The 25,185-nt window shown below is 43.0% G+C and overlaps 1 protein-coding gene across 1 annotated transcript; it reads right to left on the bottom strand.

Annotated features, from left to right (window-relative positions):
• Positions 1–573: 573 nt before the first annotated feature.
• Positions 574–23,968, bottom strand: LOC309448679 (uncharacterized protein; the record flags this gene model as incomplete). Its single annotated transcript, XM_082070408.1, has 13 exons — positions 574–656; positions 3,099–3,214; positions 16,386–16,507; positions 17,070–17,186; positions 17,269–17,435; positions 17,665–17,725; positions 17,934–18,080; positions 19,129–19,234; positions 19,816–20,474; positions 20,614–20,657; positions 20,912–20,960; positions 21,288–21,409; positions 23,728–23,968. 13 exons carry the CDS (start codon positions 23,966–23,968, stop codon positions 574–576), a joined length of 2,034 nt encoding a protein of 677 aa, XP_081926534.1.
• Positions 23,969–25,185: the final 1,217 nt, after the last annotated feature.

Raw genomic sequence — 25,185 nt, 5'->3', positions numbered from 1 at the left:
TTGGTTCCAGGGCTGAGTAAAAAAAATGTGGCCTCATGCAATCAGCATCAACAGAACTTTGTTCTGTTAACTTATGGTATATTTTCCTACTGACTCTGCTTGCCACCTACTCCCTCATTGTCTGCTGGTTACGCCATGGGGCTAAAATTCTGAATTACAATTAGTTAGCACTTGATCATCAGCATGTATCTGGATCTGAGCAAGTTCATAACTTAGGCTATCCTTTTAACAGGTGATTTAATAAATCCTTAAGAAAGAATTAGCTTTTGCAACTCCTTACTGTGCAGCACACACCTTTTGCCAAGTGAGACAAAGAGTGTATTTCTGTTTTCAAAACATGAAATCATTTTGTTCTTGGAACTTTTGTAACAATAAAAACAAGTACAGTTTTAGTTGTTTTACAGCCTATAAAATGTCTACAATTCTAAAAATGAGCCTTTACATGCCTATGATTATGCCTAAAATTATGAGAAGAGGCTACTGAGAATTTCCTTTGTTTTTCCATGTGTAATTGTTGCTGAACTGAGCTCCACCTGCTGTTTTGGGTTTAAGTAAGTCTCACAGGCCCCTGTCTCATCCGGGATGCTCAGTGTCTTCATCCAAAGGTCTTTCATTGAAGATATCTCTCTTGTAAGCTCCTGATACATAGTTTTTACCTGAGGTGGGGGAAAAAACAGGACTATAAGAGATAATTGGGAGAGGGTGAAGTCTCTCCTCCAAATGGATGCCTCCCCATGTAATTAAAACACATCTCCGATCTAGGATATGGTGATTTCCCCAGACTACTCGTTTGTTAACCGCATGCTGTAAGGCCCTCTGCTGTCCTTTAACCCACAAATGAAGCTACATGAGTATATTACAGGCAGACTCATCATTAGGGCTGCGGAATGCAATCCCATGGATTGCAGCTGAGAGGTTATTATCCATTTCAAATAACAGAATGAGGCTCCAGATCTGTGTCACTGTGTATTCACTGATTCATCTCCATCTCTCCCCAATTTAACCTACAGCACTCAGCTGTTTCACTAGGAAACCCATATTGTTCTCGTTTTACAGACGAAAACTGGAAGATGAAGCCACCCTCCGAAAATGGTGTTGGTTCAGTGCAGTACGATAAGAAAACCAAAATGTTCTGCCCTAAGATCACGATTCTTCCTCCCGCATTACATGCTATAAACAACATGCTTAAGAACAGAGATATATATAAGCATTTAGTGTTCTAGAAGGATGAAAGCTGACATAAAGCATGTTCCTAACAGCCAAATGAAACAATGATAATGAGTGAAGTTACTTGTTTTAGGCTTTCTGCATAACACAGAACACAGTTTACCTCATCCTTGAAGTGGCCCAGTTTGGTTGTGACAGACAGAGACTGTCTCAGCAAAAGTTCGAAGAAAACATTGGTATTAAATGACTCAAGGTCTATCTGTTCTTCAGGCTCCCAAATATCACCCTTTTGCAGGAAGCGGGCTGAAACATGAATATTCATGTATTAGGTTGTGGTGTCTGTTGGTTATTGTCTGGTTGGTTGCGTTTTGGTTGGTTGGGTTTTTATTTTTGTTTTCATGGTGCTTTTTTTGCTTTTGTTTTTCCATTTATGACTGTTTTTAAGGCAAAGAATACATGTAATTCACTGAACTTAGCGGCAATTGCACGTTGCTAAATGTGGAATTCTGGCTTCATTATATGCAATTAGCAGGTAGACCCACTGTTGTTCAGTGTTTCTGTTATCTCACCTGTTCCCTCGGTGTCACCATCCATACTATGTTTGTTCTGCAACAAGGGGTGACGTTTTTTAATGGAAAACACTGTTGATGCTTTGGAGCAATAGCTGTCCAGATTATAGTTCAGCTGCTGCCTGCGAAATGCGGGGCAGGTGGTGCCTCTTTGTGACCAGCGAGGTCCCTGGCAAAGGAGCTGCAAAGCACCACACAATGAAACAAATCAGTTCCTTTCCTTATTTTGACATGTTCTATTACGTGATTCACACATTATTCACTCAACAAGCAAGATGCATCATCACCCGTTAGTCAAAGCCCCGGAGGGCTGGTTTTCTAAATACATCATTAAGTGATCTGTTCTAAAACAGAAGAATTATTAATCCCAGCGGATAAAGCTGAAACCAAGGGCAAGGAAGTATAATTATCTGTTGTTTGGATGTGCTGGATGAATAAATTACACTTTCTATCTTTACCTCAGTAGTCTGGTTGCAGAAAAAGCCTGTTGATTTCAAACACATTAGAAACATAAAGGAATGGTTGGTTGGGAGATTAACAGTCTGAAGGGTCATCTCTTCTTTTAATTGTGAACCAGCACCTCTGAGCTCAGGTGTGTTATGGTCACCGGGACTTTTGTCTGAATAAGGAGTGAAAACTGAACATCACATGAACGAGCGCTGGAGAAACTTCTTCATGACTGATAGTTCTTTATAATGGTTTTCCAGGATTTATCTACATCTACACCTACATCTACATCATTGCACTGGTGAGTTCATTCCTTCCCTAAGAGTTGTGAGTTGCAAAGAATTTTATTACGGTTCAATCTAATGACTCAGAAAACAGAAATTAAATTCACCTATAACTTGAGTGTCTCTAAGTGGCCTAAATAATAGCTAAATATACTGAGGCTTCAGTGATGCTGGATGAATTCATAGAGTTGCATTTTACACCATATATAAAACATAAAGTTGAGTTGCAATTTATTCTGATTTTCAACTTTAATATCCTCTAAAAAGAAATTTTGGGTGATCATTACTTACTGTCAATAGCACAGATGCAATAAGCAATGCCAGAAGTCCTGTGATGACTCCAGTGATTGCTGTCCAGTCCGGTTTCAGGAGGAGGTCTGGCTTCTTTGCAATGCCCACCTGTACAGCATATCGAGGCGTCGTGGGGAAGAACGGCCCCTCTTCATAGCACTGTCCTCCAAGCGGCATGACCCTAACGTACTTCATAAATGAGCAGAAATAGAAACGCCAGTCACGTCATATGGAACAAGACATGCTTTGCTAAGAGGATCATTGCAGATGCAAAGAGAGGAATCCTTGATACAAACCATCTTTTTGTGTGGATTGCTACCCAGCCGTAGCACATAGGTACCGGCGTACCGGAACTGGAAGAAGAAGAGGAGTTTTTGGGAGGCCTGGCTTACTTCCTCTCTGAGGCTTCGAAAGTCTCCCCAGTCAAATTCAGCATTTGTGTTGTACAGGTTGTTCCTAGGAGCAAAAGTTTACAAATCAGTTCTTGTCACTACCCCTTTTCTGTGGAGGTTCACAATTACAACATAGATTCATGACGGCATAATTGTCACCCAAGGTTCATCCATAGCACTAAATAACTGAGGATCAGCCTTATTCTCCATAACTTCTGTGAAAGCGTATTAGCTAAGTTATTCTAGTTCACCATTTGTACTTACACATCGTAAACTGGGTAATGCTCCTTGGAGACAATGAACATGATGGTAACGTTAACATTAATGCATGCGGTAGGATTTAAGATGCCGGTAACCATTAATTTTGATGTGGAGTTTGAAGGACTCAGGCTTTGTACCCAGGAAGACCCACGTTCTCCATGGTCAGGCTTAACTGTAAAAGCACAGACCTCATTAGATTTGGATCATTACTGATAATTTTCTGCCTGCAGAACAACTGCAGGATATAGTATTTCCTTTTCATCTTTATGACTAAGGGTTATACACACAAATTTGGTTTCTAGAATAAAGTTTATTGTCAAGACAGCATGCAAACACACCACTGGCATTTCCTGACATTGGATCATTGTGCACCACATTTTCTTGGGGTTTCTTTGCAACAACTCTGCTGAGGTGCATCTGATAAAGAAGAAGCGCTTCTCGCAAAATGGGCAGCCTTTATAAGGGATCTGTTCCCTTTATTTTAAGTGGGATTTGGCTTGCTCGCAGGTTTGAAAAGATCTCTGCAGACACTAAAGAGGGACTCAAGTCCTGCTCTCCAAGAGGAATAATGGGAGGAATAATAAGGAAGTGGCCTGAAATGCCCAAAGCTAAGGAGAGGATGGCGTAGGTTAGACCTGAAGAATGAGCTAAACCTGAAGAATGATCTACAGATCAGGACTACTAAGCCAAAGGAGAGATGTGCGGGGAAATGAGAGAAGCTCAGGTCTGATAGTTGTTTCTGGGCTCTGTCCTCCCTGCACACCTGTGGCCATGGTGGTGGCAGCAGCACGGGGGGCTGTGTGCCCTATAATCTGCACACAGCTGTAGGCACTTGGCAGTTGCCCACAGCTGTTCCTCGTTGCCCCAGCCAAAGGAGCAGCCAAGGACAAGTGTTCTGCTGACCTGTGGGTTTGGGCTGTGGAGGTTCTGACTTGCAGTGTGCAGAAGGTAAAGCTTTTTGTTTGACTTCACTATGCTTGGTGTAAACAGCTCCTTCAGGAATGCGAGGATGGTGAGGCCTGTTTGATTTAAATGTTGTCCTATTGGTACTGCAGGTGGTTGATGTGGCAAAGCACAATTAATTCTCAGAGCAGTTATATTAAAGACATGCTTTGCAGGAGGACTTTTTACAGGAGAGCTTACCTGGAGCTGTTGCTGAAGGAGCCCTATTTTCACGATGTGATGAAGCCTCATTTAGCATGATGAAACTGTAAAGCAGTTGTGGGTCGGGATTATACACCCCCAAAAATCCTTTCCCTGGAGTGGTATAGAAAGCATTGGTCACTTCTGGTTTTCAGTATGTTGGACTTTGGTTTTCCTCCTACTTCATGCAGTATCAGCTCACCGAAGACCCCAAGTAAGACTTACAAAATCTAAAAGTGTAAACTTTTTTAGTACGTTACTCTGGGACAGTGCTTTGAGATGCTTGGGCCTTATTCAGAGTGTCTGGGGTTTGCTTTGTGTTGCAAGACGTGTTTCCTATGTAGTAACTGGTTTAACTGGACTGAAGTTAATGAAACTGGGCAAAGGTACCACAGGCAAATGATTGTCTCCTATTTTTGTTACTAGGTTTTCGCGCGGTTGTGCAAATAGTGCTATTGGCCTGTGGTTTGGTTGTGGAATCCTGGAAAAAATAGTTGTTTAGCTGATTTTACTTAGTAAAAGTACATTAAAATCGCTAGGACCTGAGAAAAGAGTTATTCACAAGCAAAGATATCTTTCAACTCTGTTTATCGCAACGTAGGGAACTGGGGAGGGGGGGAATGTCGCTGAATATCTGTCCTTTTCTGTAATATTGGAAATATACAGATATTAGATTGATGTTCTAGGACTGAGTGGCATGAATTTTGCATGGTGATGGAGTTGTATTACTTCGTACTATCAGGATATAAGCATCAAGATTTCTTATTGTTTGTGTTACAAATACAATGGAAAAGCTTGTTGTATGTAAAACCCATTTAATACCCAGATAATACTGTAGCTCTGGTTATTCTTTCCCTTACCGCTCATTTCCACGATGTATGTTGGATGGGTGTCTTTGCTTTGTTCTGAAGTGCAGATATCTTTTAACGAGAAGTATGGTCTTAGTAGGACTGTTCTTAATTCTCCTAAGGAAACAGCAGTCTAATAGAAGAAGAGTTCAGATTGTGTTTTACATTAATTTTTTGCACAGTTGCAATGTAAGACCAGGTACAGAAATATGCTATGCATACAACAGAATAGTCTTTGGGGGCTTTGCCTGTTGCTTTCTATAATTTTCTAAGAAAAAGCAAAGGAATGAGGGTTTTCTTTGGGTAGAAGGTCACTGAAAGCACAGCAAAAATGGGTAGGCTGTGAAAATAATTGCAGCGTTTACCTTGCTCCCATTTCTGTAAGTGATAAACAGCTGAGCAGTTTTCCCTGTACAGGTGACCTGCAGAGTGTCTTGTTGTTGTCTCCTACACTGAGAGTTGCACACGCTCTCCAGACTGTCAGTCTGACAAATGCAGAGGCCGAGAACCTTGTCGTAGCCTTGATAGTCTCTGGGGACAGTACAAACCTGCAGAGGGGAACACAAAGGAGTATCATAGTCATACAAGTAATGTCCAGGTGTTCCTTACGCAAGAAAGGAGATCTGGGCTTCCTATTTCAGGTTGAAGAAGAGGCAGAGCCTCCTGTGAAAACACTAATAACGCTTGGTCGCTGTGACATCTGTGCCTTCTGAAGAAAGAGTTTGGGAGTCTGCTTTTAGGGCAGTTTCTGCTTGGTCTTTGGATTTAACAAAAGCAAAAATGGAAATACCTTCTCTGAGCAATAATGAACCCATCCTTTCTTGCTTAAACACTGTCCTTCCTGATTTCGGGAGGCTGAATCTCGACAGATATCGTATGATTGTCTGACACAATGTCTTCCATCACCTAAGGACCTCCGGTAACCCGGCAGGCATGTGCAGTGAGCGTCGCGAGGCTGGAAGGAAAACCAGATATTTGCTTAGGAACCTGTGGTCTCACGCAGATACTGTTCTGTACCTTGCTCCCTTGTGACCAAGATCAGATGGAACCTTAATGTCCGTACACATACCCTTTACCTACCAGCAAAGCGGTTGATGTCACCCTGAAGAAACCCAGAACATATGTAGATCCAGTGTCCCCATCCCCCTCCCTGTGTGTCTGTGTAATTGGAAGTGAGGTGTAGGAGCGAAGGCTATCGGCACTAAATAGAGACTGAGTAGGGCGGTGCGGGCGAGGAAAAGAGAATGAAGAACAAAGCATGAAGTGATGCTGACGTGCGTTAAGACCGAACAGCTTTCTTGGGTCTCTCCTGTACCTGAAACACCTGACCTTTCCCAAGACAGACGCATGTTTCCTGCCCTTCTGCAGGCTGCGTGGCCTCCGAGCCGCAGGGCAGACACGCTTTTTGGCCGGGCAGGGGGTTAAAGAAATCCACGGGGCACGTCAAGCAGCCGGGCGCTATCAGCGCTGCTCCTTCCGAACGGAAAGTCCCCGGCGGACACGGCACTGGTGCGCTGCTTCCTCTGGGGCAGAAAAAGCCTGGGAACAACAACAGAAATGCTCGTCAATATTTCTTTTAAATATAATGCAGCTGTACTATGTAGATCAGACCAAGTTAGTCTTTTTCCGGTCTAAATATTGTAGCTTATTTATGTCATAATACCTCAATTAGTTAAATGAATCTTGCTTCACTAAAAATATTCCGCATTTCAATACTGTTTTCCTATGTAGTACGGAAATGAAGTCTTCTGATACCTGAATCTTATTACAATAAAATTGAATGCTCTATACTTGTTACTTACGCTTGCTTACCTTTTACAATATGAATTTCAGCAAGTCAAATTGATTATCTAAAAGCTCCTGTAGCATCCAGCAAAATTGAAGTCTGACTGTGTTTTTATTGAGCAGTGTGTGAGTGAGAAGCATTCTGAAGACACTAACAATCCCTGGTAAATCATCTACAAATACCTGCTGGACAAATAGGCAGCTTCTGTTCTCTTCTTTTGCAGTAAATTCCACTTGGACAGTCCTCATCATTTTCAAATTGTAGTTCCCCATTGTCACAAGGGAAGCTTGAAAATATAGAGAAAACAAACAAGAAGAGGGTCATTTATCTGTTGCACTGAGTGGCACCGATTGCCAAATGTGGGTAAGTGACAGACGTGCATAAAGAGGTTTCCTTTCAGTCACTGAATATTTTATGGCCAGTGGAAGTTAAAACATGCTAACGTATTTGTGTAAAATATTTATGGAAGTTATCTGAGCCTATTGTACTCCCCTAGAGCTCATACAACAGAAGCTATACTCTATCCAATCTAAAGACTTGACATATGAAATATAACTGTTGCAGCACACAGACGTGGTTATTTAGGACTGTAGACAACTTGCTACCGTACTTTGTAATCTGAAGTTCTCAAGGTCCCTACAACAGCCGTGATTTTTCAAAGTCCGTGAATCCTGATTTACCGTAAGGGATTGTCAGTTAGCATGGGATATGCTGTCTTTTATTTTGGGGATAGGCTGCATAGTTTCTGATGCGTATAAAACAAAAAACGGTTGAGCAATTGTTGTCTTTTTGTAGAGCAGACACTGCAACATAATTATCCATGGCTGGTTTGTCCTCTGAGCTTTTCGAGATGTAGGAAACAATTATTTTGCAAATATAATAGGCCTGGGCAGGATCTCTCAGCAAAGCATATTTTAATAATAATTTTACAAGAGCAGGTGTTGTACCTAAAGGCAGGGACACCTAATAGGGCAAAAACCCCCTGCTTATATCCCCCAAATCCCAGCCACAATTCCCCTCCCCTGTTCCCCATTGGTTGGTACTTCAGGGTTTACAGACTATTCCAACAAACACAATACCCTTCCCCTTATCAATCTATTTAAGGTGTGGATTCCTTGTACTTTGGCTACACGTGCCCTAAATTAACTTGTAAATACAGGTATCAGTATGCATACAGGTATCAGTATATATTCCGGGAAAGGACTGTGTTTTACGTTAGGGATTCAGAGTCTGATGTCCCTTGGGGTCTTGTCTGCTGTGCTCAGCTGCCAGGTCCTCAGTGATGTAAAAACAGCAGGTTTTGGTTAAACGTTCCTCACAGAGACCCGTGGCAGATCCCAGAATGCACTTCAGGGACCTGCTTTTGAACGCTCTCTGCTTTTTTCCGTTCTCCGCGGGGGTTTTAAAGGCGGCAAAACCAGTCGATGCTCCTGAGCCCCCGCGGGGGAGCCGGGCTGGGGCTGCGCGCCGGGCGGCGCTCGCTCGGCAGAGGGCGGCCGGGCTGGGGCTGCGCTCGCTCGGCAGAGGGCGGCCGGGCTGGGGCTGCGCTCGCTCGGCAGAGGGCGGCCGGGCTGGGGCTGCGCTCGCACGGCAGAGGGCGGCCGGGCTGGGGCTGCGCTCGCACGGCAGAGGGCGGCCGGGCTGGGGCTGCGCTCGCACGGCAGAGGGCGGCCGGGCTGGGGCTGCGCTCGCTCGGCAGAGGGCGGCCGGGCTGGGGCTGCGCTCGCTCGGCAGAGGGCGGCCGGGCTGGGGCTGCGCTCGCTCGGCAGAGGGCGGCCGGGCTCCGCCGCACCGCGCTGCTTCCCCTCCTTCGCTTTGCCATAAAACTCTCCCAGCTATTCCCCATGTGGACGAGGAACCGATAAACTTCCCGACGGCACGTAAGAAACAGATTTATCAAGCGGAAGGGGAGTTAATGCCACAGCTTACACCGATGAGCAGTTTAAAAGGCACATATCCCAGCCCCCTACCTGCGCGTATCATGAAGGAAGTTTTGTATATCTAGCACATTTTCTTGTGAAATATGAAATCAAATATTCAAGAGTATTTCTGGATGACATTTCCCGTTCCCGTCCCCTCTTTGTACTTTCTGTGCCTCTAGTAAATGCACATTTTATTTCAAGATCTTCCACACAACTACCAGTTCAAAGAGCTGTAGTTGGGTGGGCTTTCTAGGGATGCAATAAATGAGTGGATTCCAGATGTGTTTTGAATGGCAGTCATTGTTCCACTGGCTAGTCAGCCTGGAAAAAGTGGGAAGCGAGAGAGGGGCATGCAGAGAGAAGATTTATTTTATTATTTTAATTTTCAAAAGTTAGGACTGCATCTGAATTGGCAGTGTTCATGGGGAATGTGTAAGAGGGTATCCACTAAAGCAGTTTGTCTCTTAAAGTAGGATTTACTTAGTTCTGAATTGCCTGCAGTTGAAATTACAATCCAAAGCATTCCCACTCAGTGGCTGCCTAATGCTGGAAGTGCCTGAACTCCCCTCCTTGTTTGAGTTTGCATTCCCCAAGCACAGAGATCTCTGTCTCTGAGCATGCCTGGAATTGCCCCCATAGGAGGAATCCTGTGCATAGGTCCTGCCTGGAACAGATTGGAATGCAGGAACTAGCTGTGATCCTGCCTACTCTCCTGTCCCCTGCAGGGCTTTGCTTTGGTGCCTAGTCTTAGAGCACACCTAGTAAATTCTGGTAATTGCCAAATTAAGGGCAGCCATTTCTTCTTCTTTGTAGGAGCTGGAAGGATCACACAGAAATGTACTTTCAACTCCTTTCCCAGAGAGGTGTCAATGCACATCTCTTTATAGTGGTGTATCTGACCGCTATTTGCTACACAAACTGGTGCCCAGTGGTGATGGATCTAGAATAAATAGCTTGTGATTGCTTTTTCCCCGTTGAGTGTCAGGTTAGTGATTGCTCAGTTATAGGCAGATACACAACTTCCTTTTTCCACAGAACTGACATACGGTGTTGCTCTCTCTGTCAAGCTGTCATTTCCCAGCTAGGGATTGGAATTTAATAACCCCATAAATGTCTCATGACTGTAATCAAGACCAAGAATTAGTACCTGAGTCATTCTCAAAGGCCTGGCTGACATGGTGACCCTTTAGTCATTGCCTCTCTCAACTTTTCAGTCCAGCAAAAGCACAGAAAAAAGAGGGAGAGACTAAGTACAAGAAACTCCATTTTTTTTCTATTTATTTTGTAAAGAAGATAGAAAAATGAGCAGGCTATTGGATAAATAGCTTCTAAAAGCACGGTAGTATTGAACGCAGAAATCAGAGATTACTCAGCTTTTCGTATAGCTCCTGATGAAAGCAAAGCAGCCTCTTGCTGTTCTTCTCTGCTATGGAATTTGGAAAAACATCCCTGGCACGCACACAGGTTTTTAACTCATGTCATTATTTTGGTTGGGAGTGCTACTTTTCCCCTCTCACTGAACTTATTGCCTGGTGGTGTCATTCTGTGCCACACAGATTTATGTTACAAGCAGCACATCGTTGTTAGCCATTTGTCTTCCTGGGCACTGGGCTTTGAGAACTATTTGTTATTTTGATCGCATGGTATCTGAATAAATAGGTACTAATACGCTTGCAAGACTCATATTTAGTAAGGGAGGCAAGGAAAATTGATTTTTATTTCTCTGTAAAGCTGAAAATATGTTTCTAACCAAGGGAAGGCTGTGTTCACACCACCACAGGTGCTAGATGACGTTCCGCAAATATTTGACCAACCTACCCCACACTTTTGCCATGTTGTTATTTTTTTCCGTGTAAACTTAATTCTCCGAACAGTGTTCACAGTAGCCTTCGACTCTGCAAAGAAAAGGCCAGTTACCTTTACATAGCACTTGGTTTACAATCGTATGAGTTTTCTGAAGAGCAGCTTACGCAAATGCTGCAATAGTATTGAAGGCTTCCAGGGAAAGGCTGGGCAGGGATGGCTGGTGCCAAGCCAAGGTAGTTTTGATGTCTTTTTGGTGGCATTACCCACAAGTGACTCTCGGAGAACTTACTGGTCTAAAAACTGCAAGTTACCTTGAACCCTTTCCTTTTCCTTTTAGCCCTGCCCCTCCCAAAATGGACCAAATCCCTGCCAAAAAGGAAGGGATCTTCTCCTCGTAGAATACAAGCATGGGATAGCACAGCCTGGAGATGTGTAGCGTTATTTGTCACCTTCAGAAGAACAAACGCTGAACTGGAGTGGCAAAAGTGATGCAACGTGTGGAAGAGTCTAATTCTATTTTCCTGCTTGTTTCCATGATTTATTTCTCTTCATTCTTCGCTGTTTACTGCTTTCTACTTTGGTTTTGGATTGCTGTGTTGGAATTAAAACCAAAACACCACTCAAACCTGAACGCTGGTTGTTCTGGGATAATCCTGAAAAGCCATCTGAATAATAATTTACATTTAAACAAGGATATAGGACAAAGTTCAGATTCTTTTTCAATTCCCAGCGATGCAGAGACTGGAAGTTGCCAGGTCTTTTTTCTTTCAACTCTGTAGCTGTATTTTTGCACTAGTAATGTTTTATAACTGGATGGATTAAAACCCTGAGGATATAAATTAGCATCTATGTAGCTGAGCTCTGGTTCTAGGAGGGGAGGTAATGTGGGGAATATAGCAGTGCATGGTCTTTTCTTCCTCAGGGAATTAAAACACAAAGGGTTTTTTGATCTGTAAGAGAATGTAGCTGAGGTTTTTGTTTTACAATAGACAAGTATTTTATGGGAAATAGTCTGCAAATCCACTATTAAAATGACCTCTGTTACATACATAAGTGTCACCAAGATGGACTTTAATAGTGTACGTGCTTCACTTTAGCAAACACTGTTTGGCTGTGAACCCAAAGAACTGCTGGGTTCTGCAGAAGCTTATCTTTTTTATATATCAGAAAAGGGATTGCCTTTGTGTGTGAGTAATAATTCCAGTGAAATGGAAAGGTCACGTTAACTAGGAGTCAAAACACATACACCTGGAAGCACTAGAAAATGAAATCAGAAACTGCCCAACTACCTAAACAGCTGGGGGATGAATTTCTGTTCGCTGGTGTTTCCGGGAGTCTTTCTGGCAGGCAGATATTTCTTGCTTAAATGAAATCTGATTTCATCATGGCCTGAGTAGAGGAGTAAATGTACCTTTTGCTCCCTAAGGAAGCTTTATGGAAGGAGCAGAAGAGATGCGTAAGAGCCTAAAGAAAACGGAAACCGAAGTTTTAAGGGGCTGTGTTTTGTGGACCTTAAAATGCTTTAAGTCTCAGGGTTTGTGAGGCTGGAAATTGGTCTTTTTTTGGTCTTTGTGTAGACCTTTGAAGGCAGGTTATTGTATGTCTGTGCCGCTAGCGAACAATTAGCTGTGAATACCTTTCTAGAAGGATTGTGAAGGATTCAAAAACTAGTTACTCAGCAGCAGCAAAGGTATCTAGAGGGCTTTATTTAAAACAAAGCAAACGCAAGCCAACCTTAATCTTTAAAATCTGCCACTACATTTTTGTATTAATCCATGCTGCGTGCTTTCCTTTAGATCTGAAGTATTTATTCTGTGTTTATTCTCGTCACGGAGGTAACGGTGGGATTTCTGCGTGTACTTATCGCACCACACACATTTCAGTATTTGCGTTTGGAGATGTCGTTACATCCAGAAAAATGAGCCTGGTCTAACTAGGACAAGCAGGGATGCCTCAAACTCAAGCCTGCTTGAACTCTCAAGATAGAAGGGACTTCTTTAGGCCTGATCCTAAATGCTAAGCTGCATGCCATGCTTATCCTCAGGACAAGTGAATCTTTTGGGTAAACAGACTGATGAAGCATCTGCTCCCCAAAGTACTTGAAACGCTCCATTTTTTCGGTTAGTGGGACTCCCTTCTCTAAGTTTTTCATCTGTACTGTTCAGCACAGCTGCAGAAACATGTTTTAAATTGAATCGGTTGCTTTCCAAGTTTCTCTAGCCACAAAGCAAGCAGGAAAATAAGACTTGATGGGCGAGACTGTTCTATAATCAGCCAACAGCAGCCTCTCCCTCCCGCTTGGCTCGGAAACTTGGCTCTCCCAGCCCTGCCTGCAGTTCAGCCCTGTTGTCATCGTGCGGAATTACGGGGAAATGGGATGCACAGCAGTGTAGAGGAAATGTCAGTGTTTCTTTTTGAATGGCAGACGTTGCTCCACGTTCTCAAAAGGGCATTGGAAGGTTTTCTTCAGGGTAAAGCCTCCCCCCGGGTGTTTTTTTTTCGGTTCCTCATAGAAGATTGAATTATTGCTGTTTGTGTTTTAGAAGGATTTTTTAAAATGTAATTGGTTTTCTTATGTTTTACTTCGAATCATGGCATTGTTCTCTGTTTAACATCTGTTTTAGTGGGCAACAGTTCATGTGCTTCTCAGTGAAGCTTTTGGAATCTCAGAGATTATAGTGTCTTTAAGCAAAATGCAGCAGCCTCAGGGAGTGTTTGATGCAATAACGGTGTATATGCAGTAAATAATCATTTCAAGGACACATTTTGGAGGATACAAACAAAGCAGAAGGTGGATTTTGTGCTGAGGTCAGTCTTGTGTGATACCAGACTGGGGCAACAGGGTTGGAAATCAATCAGATCTCTCCAGATTTGGATCACAGAATCCCAGAGTGTCAGGGGTTGAAGGGCCCTGGAAAGCTCATCCAGTGCAATCCCCCCATGGAGCAGGAACACCCAGCTGAGGTTACACAGGAAGGTGTCCAGGCGGGTTGGAATGTCTGCAGAGAAGGAGACTCCACAACCCCCTGGGCAGCCTGGGCCAGGCTCTGCCACCCTCACCGGGAAGAAGTTTCTTCTCAAATTTAAGTGGAACCTCCTGTGTTCCAGTTTGCACCCATTGCCCCTTGTCCTGTCACTGGTTGTCAACCTTTTACATACTCGTCAGCTTTTAAAATCTGCTTAATTTTCTCTTCTCATGACAGTCACTCCTGTTGTGAGCATCCTATGGCTATACCAGTACATACAAATGATCGTTACATACTGCACAAAGTAATATATTTATTGACAAGAAGGAACAATAGAACAACGTAAAGCGCACCTACTAACGTCAATGCAATTAATACATAACTCTTGTAGAATATACTTTACAAGCTAGTTCAGCTTTGAGTATATTGACTAAATGATACATACTAATAGCTTAAGATTCCTGTCCTTTCATCCGAATGGTTTCCATGTGACTAAAATAGCTTGATTAGTATTATATTGTTATAGTATTCTACACTGCTTTTCAAATTCTTTTTAAGGTATCCAGTGGTCAAATTCATTTTTCTTTACTGAGGATGCTTATTGATGCACTTGTCTATTTGTTCTCCATCCTGCTTCCTCCTTCGTTCTGTACGTGATGTGGAATTTCTCGGTCAGTTTTCACTGCACGTAAGGAGTCTTGAACTCCAATGTGTGTTGGATCTGATCCTTAAATCGCACAAATGGAAGCTGAGTAACCTAGAAGATCCTCATTAATTCTCTTCAAATGAATAGCAAGTTCTGTGAGCGCAAACGTGAGTTAAAATGTAAACGTGAAGGATGAATGAGAAGTGGTGGGAGGGACAGAGAAAAATCATCAGAGAGGGAAGTATTTGTATTGCCAAGTAAAACCTGGGATGGAAAAGGAAAAATAAAAGATTTCACATAATTAAAACAATGGGTGTCTATGGAAGGAGGTGGATGAATGTTTCATAGTGTTATACAAGTCAGCAAGTGAATAACTATATATTTTTTTTTTTTAATAAAATACTTAAAAGTATTAAAGTATCATGTCTCATTCAGACTAGAGAGAATACAGAACACTGTTTAGCTGTTCAGGGCATAAGAAACATAGGATATGACCCAAATCCCAGTGGAATTAACTTAAACACTGTCACTTTTCAGTAAAGCATAGTTCACGTTGTGCAATGTAGCTCTTGGAGCTTAACACTTAAGGATATCCACTAAGAGGAAAGTAACCTTTTTTACAAGAAGAAAACACAAAGGATTCATTTAAAACACATTCCCCAAACATTCTGAGTACTTAATACCAGATCCCGCAATGGTTCCACGTGAAAAATCTCCCATTTAGTTCAACGGGAGGTACATACGCGAGATGATTGCTGGATCAGTCATTGTGTAGGTTATGTAAATGTAGATTGCTCCATATGTAGCAAACAGGGAAGTTTCATAGAAACCAGCTAATTCACAATCAGAAGTTAAAATAAAATGACACTAAGTCTGGAAAGATGGGGTTGGGGGGGCAATAATTGTCTAGTTTCTAGGAATTCTGTTGAATACTTGGATACGTGGCAGCACAGAATGATTTAAGCTCCTTGTCATCTTTCTAACTTGCAAAATTGCTTAGTATAAAAAGTGCTTTTTGTAAAGTTTTGTTATATACTTAAATTTTATAAAGGTATATTAGTCTGTTGGATCACTCGGGGTGAAAAGAACTGATTCAAAACGCTTTCTGACCCAGACTTCACCTACAATCTATTATTGGTGGCAAATTCTGATTGCATAAAGGGCAGGACTGAAGGAAATATTAAATATAGCTCATCAGTTTCTGGGTTCCCATAGCCCATGTGTTAAAATTGTCAAAGCTTTAGAACATAGAACAAGAACATGTACGGCTTAAACAGACTTCAGAAGAGAAGTATGGGTGCTCAGCTCTGTGAGAAAATTAAGACCTATTCATTTACTGGAGCATCTAACACCGAGTGCTTAACACTGTTGAAACCTGGCTCAAGGGTTTTCCCAATTACGGGTTTACTCTCTAATTCTGGGCACTGAGGAGACATTTTCAACAGTCAGTTCAAGCTATAATACATTTGAAGACTTTTGCTCTCTGTTCGCTCTCTTCTTCAGCAACAGCTGCGGCACACGGACCATGAGATGCAGATAAGGAGCCTTATCAGCGTTTCCCTGGAAGGGAATAAACCAACAAATATTCAGCTCAATCTATGTGCTGAGTGTTCCTTCTTATGCCACTTATTTATTGCCCTATTTTCCACTTGGTTTTGGATGAGTAAGGAGTTTTACAAGCAAAGGAGATTCTGTGCGGAACTCTGGAGTTAATCCAAAGTCTGTTATTAATCACTGGCCGTTTTTGCTTCCATCAGTTCCACATGTTCTATAGCAACGCAGGGAAGGCACTGGAGCCAGCTGCTGCATTACAGCTGTGGAGTTAAAGACCCTGACTAGGCAAAATCCATTTCCCACCATGAAATACCTTTAGGAGTGATGTCAAAGTGGTCTGAAGATGACATGGAAAAAGGTTCAGAGAAGTTATCTGATGATGACGGACTGGGCGTTTTTCTTGGAGCATCCAGCCAACTGTAACTCTACACAGAGGAAGAAAGGGAAAAAGTGAATTTCCAGCATTAACAGTGACCCAGGCTTTGTGTCGAGAGGTTGCGCTGGTTTTGACATGCAAAGCATAGATTCATCCCCTTACCATAAGCCTGGAGAGGGCGGCATGTTTAACCGTTCAGTCAGTAAAGAGCTGGATTGAAATTATTCCTTCTACTGTGTTTTATCTCTCCTACAGAACATAACTGTGAACAAAATCTTCCTAAATGGCTTCAAATGTGTCGTTAAGTCTGCAATTCTAATTGAAATCTTATTGCGTTATTGGTTTCCGTACATGTACGCTGGTGAGAACTCTTACTTGACAAAAAGACCACAGAAAAGGTAAAAGGGCTGTAACTTTAAAACAATGAATATTTGCTTAATCTCAGACAAGAATCCTGGGATCTGTGGCCAATATTATTTCAACAGAGCAGAATTGCACCCTAGAAACTTAGTCCTCTGTTAAGCACTCGAGCTTCTATTTTTTCGGTATTGGGGTTTTGTTTCTTGGGTATTAATGCTAGAGCCTGTGTAAAAGTAGCTATAGATACTTACCTCTTGAAGAATGTTCTGCTTATGAGTCTTAGGTTTATGAGTCTGAAGCAAATACATGAGTTCTCTGTTCTCCTCAATTTTTAAACACGTAGTATTAATGTGTCGTGAATTTAGTACCTGCGAATGACAGTGAAACCTGTGATTGCAAAAGAAGAAGAAAATCTAAGGCTGGGGTGAACAGCCCACTACTGGTCCTCACCTGCAGCTCGGGTTTTCCTCCCATTTGTAATAAGCAGTGAATGCCCTCAAGAATTTGATCTTTGCGTAATCTGAGAAACCTTCCAATGTCAGTATCAATGTCAGTTTTTTGAGATTCCGTAGCTAAGACAGTGTGGGCAAGAGCGGCACAGTGCAGCGGGGTTAAACCTGGACAGAACAGAGCACAGAAACATCAAACCCAGCGTCCGAACGCCTGGCTGGAGTCCACAGGCTCATGCTTGGCTAATTGCAAGGGGGTGCACTCTTGAGACTGGCTCCCCTCCTAGACCTTTTATTTTCAAACATGAAATTGAACATTCTTTGGCCTAGATAAGATATGTATTCTGAAACTTTGAGTCAACACTAAGCATTTATATGGTTATGCTTTTCCTCTCACCATAATGGTCAGTCAGATTCACTTCCACACATATGCCGTTGGTTTTGCAGTTTTTGAAAACCTGAAATGAAGAAGGTTGATTTTAGTCCTGATTTTTGGCAGTGTGAAAATACCCCCTTTTCCCAGCTCCATCTTACTTTAACAACATCAGACCAAGGGTAATTTTCAGGTATAGGAAACCCTTGCATATTTTAAACCAGAGAACATGTGTTTGCTGTGTTTGGTCTATGTTTGCACAACTTTTTGTACAATGTAAGTGACCAACTTACCTCTAAAACCTTCAAATATCCATTCTCTGCACATAGGTGGAGTGGAGTTTTCCCCAAGCTGTCCTGTTCATTGACACTCGCTCCTAGGGATATCAGGTCACTCACCATCAGGTGTTGGTTCTTTTCTGCAGCAAGATGTAATGCAGTCTAAGAGAAAAATGGGAGGAACTGTTTATGAATCCCAGAATGTCAGGGGTTGAAGGGCCCTGGAAAGCTCACCCAGTGCAATCCCCCATGGAGCAGGAACACCCAGCTGAGGTTACACAGGAAGGTGTCCAGGCGGGTTGGAATGTCTGCACAGAAGGAGACTCCACAACCTCCCTGGGCAGCCTGGGCCAGGCTCTGCCACCCTCACTGAGAACAAGTTTCTTCTCACATTGCAGTGGAACCTCCTGTGTTCCAGTTTGCACCCATTACCCCTTGTCCTATCATTGGTTGTCACTGAGAAGAGCCTGGCTCCATCCTCCTGACACTCACCCTTTAGATATCTGTAAACATTAATGAGTCCCCCCTCAGTGTCCTCTTGTCCAGCTCCAGAGCCCCAGCTCCCTCAGCCTTTCCTCACACGGGAGATGCTCCACTCCCTGCAGCATCTTGGTGGCTGCGCTGGACTCTCTGCAGCAGTTCCCTGTCCTGCTGGAACTGAGGGGCCACAACTGGACACAAGATTCCAGGTGTGGTCTCCCCAGGGCAGAGCAGAGGGGCAGGAGAACCTCTCTGACCTACTGACCACCCCCTTCTAACCCACCCCAGGTCCCATTGGCTTCCTGGCCACAAGGGCCCAGTGCTGGCTCATGGTCACCCTGCTGTCCCCAGGACCCCCAGGTCCCTTTCCCCTACACTGCTCTCTAATAGGTCATTCCCCAACTTATACTGGAACCTGGGCTTGTTCCTACCCAGATTCAAGACTCTACACTTGCCCTTGTTATATTTCATTAAATTTTTCCCATAAAAATAGTTTTAGAAGAACAATGCTTGTCAGGGAATGAAGTGCAGAGCTGGGACTCTGGGTTCTGTTCCCACTTGTGCCTGTACTTGGCCTGTGCAGATCGCTTCCTCCCTGCTCCTGTTTTCCCCTCTTCGCAATGACAGTAGCCACACCTTGTCCAAAAGGATGCCCGGTGCTTGACTGAGGTTTAAAAGATGTTTGTGTGTGATAGAAAATAAACCTATTCTTGGTAAGTCAGCACCATACCCGTTTCTCTGCATCCTTCTCATCGATCTTATTTAAGGATGCGAATCTCTGTGCAAGAGCGTAAGTCAGAGCTCTTCTTCCCTGCGCAACAGCCTTGTGCAGCAGCCTGGAACAGAACATAGTTTTAAGCAATTAAAATATAAAGTAGGGGTTAAAATACTCCAAAGTATATAAAAAAATACAGAATGTATTTTAAAACATGAAATGTTAAGGTTCACAAATGCCAAAGTCTTGGGATATTTAAGAGTTTTATTTATTTAGGCGAGATATTAATAATGGAGTTGCTGATTTTGTCTGCCAGGATTTCTTGGTTCTCTTTTCCTTCTATCAGCTGCTCCCAGTTCTTAGGAAGTTTATGCTCTAGACTAGCAACGTATGTATGTTTTGGTGTAATCATCCCACCCTTTTTTATTACCAACTGATAATGCAAGTAATTATCTATAGTCTTCAATATTGTTAACACTCTGAATTTGTCATGATGTCAGCTGTAATATGGCAATACAGCACATATGGAATCTTTTCTTACTATTTGCTGAAGTATTGAGACAAGTTTGGGATTCTCATTAAGCATGGAAGCCTTTGCTACGGAAGTGACCCAAACTAGCAGCTGAAGTTAGAGCAAAGCCTCGGGACAAGCAATGCCCCAGGAAATAGAAAGCAATGTATTTCAATAGGAAAACTGGAGACCTGTTGCCATTTTCATCAGGTGCGAGCAGTTTGTCCGCTGGGATATTTCTCAGTAAACTTTCTTCCCTGTGTAGCTGGAACTGGAAGAAAGAGATGGCAGAAAGATCCTGCTGCGTGAGAGAAATTTGGGTTGACTTCAAATAGCCCTCAAAGTCTGGAGAGCTTGTGTGAGCTTCCAGAAGCACCTCTGAACAGCCTCCTGATGGGTTAACGTGTGGAGATGTGTCCTGTGCAGAATGCCTTGGGAAACCTCCCTGGGTACTCGTGTGTGCATCCTGTACCCACCAGGCACTCTCTTTCTCGCTTGTCCTTGAGCATATTCCTGCTGAGTTCGACTCTCGCGTATTTTTCTGAGCGTTGTGCAAAGAAGTCTCTACTTCTCCCTGCAATACTGAGTTGGAATCTCTAAGACAGCAGTACGAATGCGGCTTAGTGAAGGTGTGATGTCTTTCCTGCGGGCCACCAGCTGCCTGCTTGCTTCCTCCACTTTCCCACCAAGAGGTTTGCAGATCTGCAGAGAAGCCCTGGCAAAAGCCATCGGGCACGGAATGCAGAGACTCCTTCTTCAGCTGGCTCTTGTTCAGATCTTCCTGCAGTACCTCCACCAGGATATCAAGGTCCTCTAAGCCTTTTAGTGTTTGCCCAACGCTCTGCTTGCTCTGAAAGAGCAACAAAATTGGGGAGGGTGGAAGATGGGGGAGGGAAATCAGACATGAATTGTCCTGTTCTCACTCAGTGATATAACATGAAATATGCCTGAGGAGGCTGGCAGCACAGAGTCGAAGGTGTTATGCATACCTGTCTAAGCTGTTTCTCTGTATAAGGGTGAACTCTTCTCTTTGCTGTTGGAAAGAAAAGAAGAAATAAGCTATTTTGAATCGGGGGATGGGTGGGAGGGAGACACATACAGAAGATACTCTCATCAGAAATGTTGTCCCAGATAACAGACAACACAGTCTCCTCTTGTAACTTAAGGGGAACTAGAAAGCAGTATAGGTGACTGACCACGGGAGAAAGTGGTCCAGCTCTTTGGGTACCTAGCAGCGATCTGCCCACTACAAAAGGAGGCTCTGTCACCAGAGAGGAGTTTCCTAACCTGTTTTTCGTGAGGATCCTTTGGTTTCCATCTTCATTAATGAGGTTTCCTGGGGAGACAAAACCACCCGATTGGAGATGCTTTGCACATAAGAGAAGACAAAACAATGGCAACTATTGTAACATGAGCAAAGTAAATTGTGTTCTGTGCAACGCGCTTTGCAAAGCAGAGACTGTAGATGTAGAAATTTCCATGCCCTCAGCCTGTTAAAATTTGGTATATTCTCTGCCTTCATCAAAAATATTAACTTGGTGCATGGGAGAAGCAGCAGCTGTAGGTGTAACCGCTCCAGAACACCGGCAGAGTGGGAGTGTGATGGGCAAGCACCAGGATGCTACATTTCGGGAGCAGCCTTTCCGAACCCGAGAGTCCTCACCTTGCTGTGAGCTGGGTCCAGACCTTTGGAAAGCCGAATTTTCCTCAGTAATTCTCGTACTGGCATCTTTACTCTCACTCCCATGTAGCACTTCTGAGGGGGACCAGAGCTAAGTCCAGAGTCTGGAAAAGTCATAACATGATGCTTAATGTAACGTAATTCTCTGAGCTGTTATAGAATAGTGGGAGGATGTGGTCACCCTGACAGAAGGCCTATGATTCTGATATTCATCCTGAATCATGGGAAATTTTCCCTTACATGTTCCTTAGTTCTGGCCTGCATGCTATTTAACAATTACTTGAATGCATTGCTTTTTGGGCTACAACAGACTGTGTGGCCTCACAAAGGGAATTATTTTATTAAGAAACAAGACAAAACCATTCCCCAAAGCTGGCTGTGGGATCTTCAGTCTGAAGGCATAAGTAAAGTTAAACTGTGAATTATCACATGAAGGCTCTGTCGAGCCCTAGTGTGATGGGGCACTTCCAGTTCTGAGCCAAGAGACTATCCCAGGTGTAAATGTCCCAGTGAAGCTGGAAAGAGGACAACAGGGGCAGGGTAACAATGCAGAAGGAAATTGAGATGGATGATTGGGAAAAAGAAGGAAAATTATTCAGATGTTTCTGGTTTAAACCTTCCAGAAGCGCAAGAAATAAACTCACTGTCTTGAGACTTGGGCTTGGGCAGCTTTTCTTGGTGCCCTTCAGCTCAGGGGTGCCATACTGGCTTAGAGTACGGTTGCTTTGGGGGACTATGTCAACACTGGTTAAATTACTGCCCCTCTTAGTCATGTTCGTGTTTTCATCTGTTGCAGTAAATCTGTCTTTGCAGTTTCCTTTCCTGTGGTTTGTTGTATTGGTATCAGTGGAAAAATAAGGACCAGAATTGTTTCAGAAATGAGATAGTGATGCTATGTCCATCTTTCTCCAATGGTTCTTGCTGTGTTTGGAAGTCAACGTGATGTGATTCAAAGGGAAGCAATGATTTTCTGTAGTGAAATGAAAGTTGAGAATATCTCTAGCTGTCCCAACAAGCTTGTCTTTGTCAAAACAAGCTGTTCTGTAATTGTTTGCATTAGGTCCTCTTGCATCTTGTACTCAAATCCCCAAATTTGAAAGACTTGCCCAGATTAGGAGCCTAAATGCATTGCTTTTGAAATACCTTTTTTGAAACACTGTGTCATCCCCCGCCTTGGGAATGATCATCTTTATACAGAATGCATTCAGTAACAGCTATTGTCATTGTAAAATGGTAACTTTATCGCGTTAGTTAAGGTCTTAATCTTGTGATATGTGGAAAGAGAACAGCACTTGTGATTAAAACACACTTGTGATTAAACAAAACAGCAGCCTAAAGTTAAGATGTACGCAGCTTGGGCAAGCAGGTGCTGCCACAGGAGCAGTCAGCACCCAGTACAACACGGGGTGCCTGTACCAATATTCCTACCGACTGAAACCTGCTCTGTGCTCTGTGGCCGCTGCTGGAGCCTGGCTGGCTAAGTCCTGCAGGTAGGAGCTCAACAGATGGGAACAGCACACCGCCCCAAACTTGGGGTGTCTCAGAGCAGGCAATATTGGCCCAGAAAGCAGCCACACAAGGTGCGGTTTCTAGCTGCGCGATAGCGTTTCTCTTCCCTGCTCCAGGCAACGAGACTGACGCCCCTTTGGCAGAAGGGTGTTGAATCCCAAGGAGCAAACGGTGCATTTGGAATATCTCTTGAATTGTCATTTTGTGCTAATATTTCCGACATTTCTGAATGCTTAATCTATCGCTGAATAGTTAAAACATTGAGACTTCAAAAAATACACTTTATTTCTCAAACTGCTCTAGAAATGGCAATAATTCCTTTTTAGACTGTTGTTTTGGCTATGAATTATTTAGTCTTTGTAGAGTATTTGAAAGGCCTCTCAAAAGCTTTATTAAAAACCAAACACAGAATTGCTAATATATTATTATATTTCAAGCTATTTTACAGTAAAAACGCTATATGACAGATCAGATTACATGCCCAGATGTATCCTTGAAATTGAAGAAGTCAGCAAAAGCAATGATTCATCAAACACACTTTCACATAACATTGTAATGTTAATAAGTCAGGTCATATCTATTAACTTGCTGTTGGATTCAGAATGAAACTTGCAATTCAGCATGTAAATGAGCAGCAAAATGATAGACAGAAATAATGGAATATTGAGCATCCTTTACAAACAGAGTAATTTCTGACTCCAGCAGCAGTCCACGAGAAAATGAAAACAAGATGTGAGTAGGAGAGCATGCTGTAAATCTTCAGTATTATTGCCACAGGAGCTCAGTACGTGCCACTGTTAGTTCAGCTCTCTGCTTAGCACAAGAGGAGCTGCAAGTCGGTGTACTTTGTTTTGTAAAAGAAGCATAATAGTGTTACATAAAATAGAAAATGTGAATAAAAATTTGATCTTACCAGTGGGAGCAGACATCTCTTGAGGTTTACGTGAAGGAGAAGGGTGAATCTTGGGACTTGCAACATTAAATTCGGTTAATCCAGAGTCTGGCAAGGCTGGGCTCTGTTGGCAGTAGCTTTTGGGACTGGCGGTTTCTCCAGGCAGTGGAGATCCCTGGGCTGGACTGTAGACACTGATCTCATTTTCGCTGGTGTTTTGATGGACCAGTAGCTCAGGACTCGTGCAGACTGTTTGCAACATGACCACCGCGGGTGCAGGAAAGGAGTGAAGAATAAAAGCGGAGCGAAAAAGCTTATTCGGTCGTGTTTAAGAAAAAAAAAATCAATCCAGGTTCACATTGAGAACATGGTGATTGTATTTTATTCTCCAGCGTAATGAGCTGGGTCCAGCTTCCCTCCTCTGTTCAGCAGCGAGGTGTTGCAGAATAAAGCCAGCAGGCTGGAATCACTGGGAACGGCTTTGGGGAGTTTCTTGGCTGCAATTCTCACCCCGTTTTTATAGTCGGGTATGGCTGGAGGGATGTGAGCCTGGGACGGCCCCACCCTCTTTCCTCACAATCCACAGCGGCCGATGAAGAAATGACTTTTCCTGAGAAGAGATTGAGTACAAGCTGAAAAATGCTTTTCCTTAGGTCTGAGAGCTAAAGTCCGGTTGATTTACCGCAAATGGCGTTGAGTAGGGAAAAAGCCGCCTTGGACTTAATCAGACCAATTAACAGCGTTGTGCAAACAAGTAACTGATCCTAAAGTAAATGATTTGTGAATTCGTTCCCCCCTCCCCCCCAAAGGCAGATTTTTGCAAGGCGACCTATTGCTATTGAAGGAAAAATAAATAACCGAAGGCAAGACATCCCCTCCAATTTGCATAGCTTAGCGCTTCTCTCTCCACAGATTCTATGAGCTCCATTAAGGATATTGTTTCTATTTGTTATTATGATTTTCTGTAAATGATACTGTTCAAATCAATAGGATGAGGCACCATTTAAGGAATTACTCAACATATATAGTATGTTAGGGAATAGGGTATAGTTGGGAGAACTTGGCCTAATGCAAACAGGAAATTACCTTGCTGAATCCTCGCATTTGTTGGGCAGTAAATCACACTGGAGACTCCTCATCTTTCTGTTCTCTTCCATACTCCAACCCACATATTGGATAGTTTTCACTGCTTGTTCTTAATATGCTATCACATTCACAGTGAAGGCAGGAATCAGCCTGGGTTTGTGGCACAGAAATGACCAAAGTGCATCCCTGTAGCCATGAGAAGCAGATTTCCAAAACTAGCAACAAAAACCTTGGAATGTGGCCACTGCAAGAAACTGTCTCCAAGGCTTTGTATTTGTTTAATGGGGAATCTTGTGTTTCTCCAGTTTCCAACTTTAATAAGTACCTAATATTTTAAGCAAACACTTTGTTACTCTAATTTCAATTACTCTTTTGAGCTTCATTCTATAAACA

The sequence above is a fragment of the Streptopelia decaocto genome (genome assembly GCF_964273445.1).
Source record: "Streptopelia decaocto genome assembly, chromosome: 21".
Classification (NCBI taxonomy): Eukaryota; Metazoa; Chordata; class Aves; order Columbiformes; family Columbidae; genus Streptopelia; species Streptopelia decaocto.
Note: the sequence above shows the minus strand (reverse complement) of the source record. Positions and strands in the feature narration are given on the sequence as shown.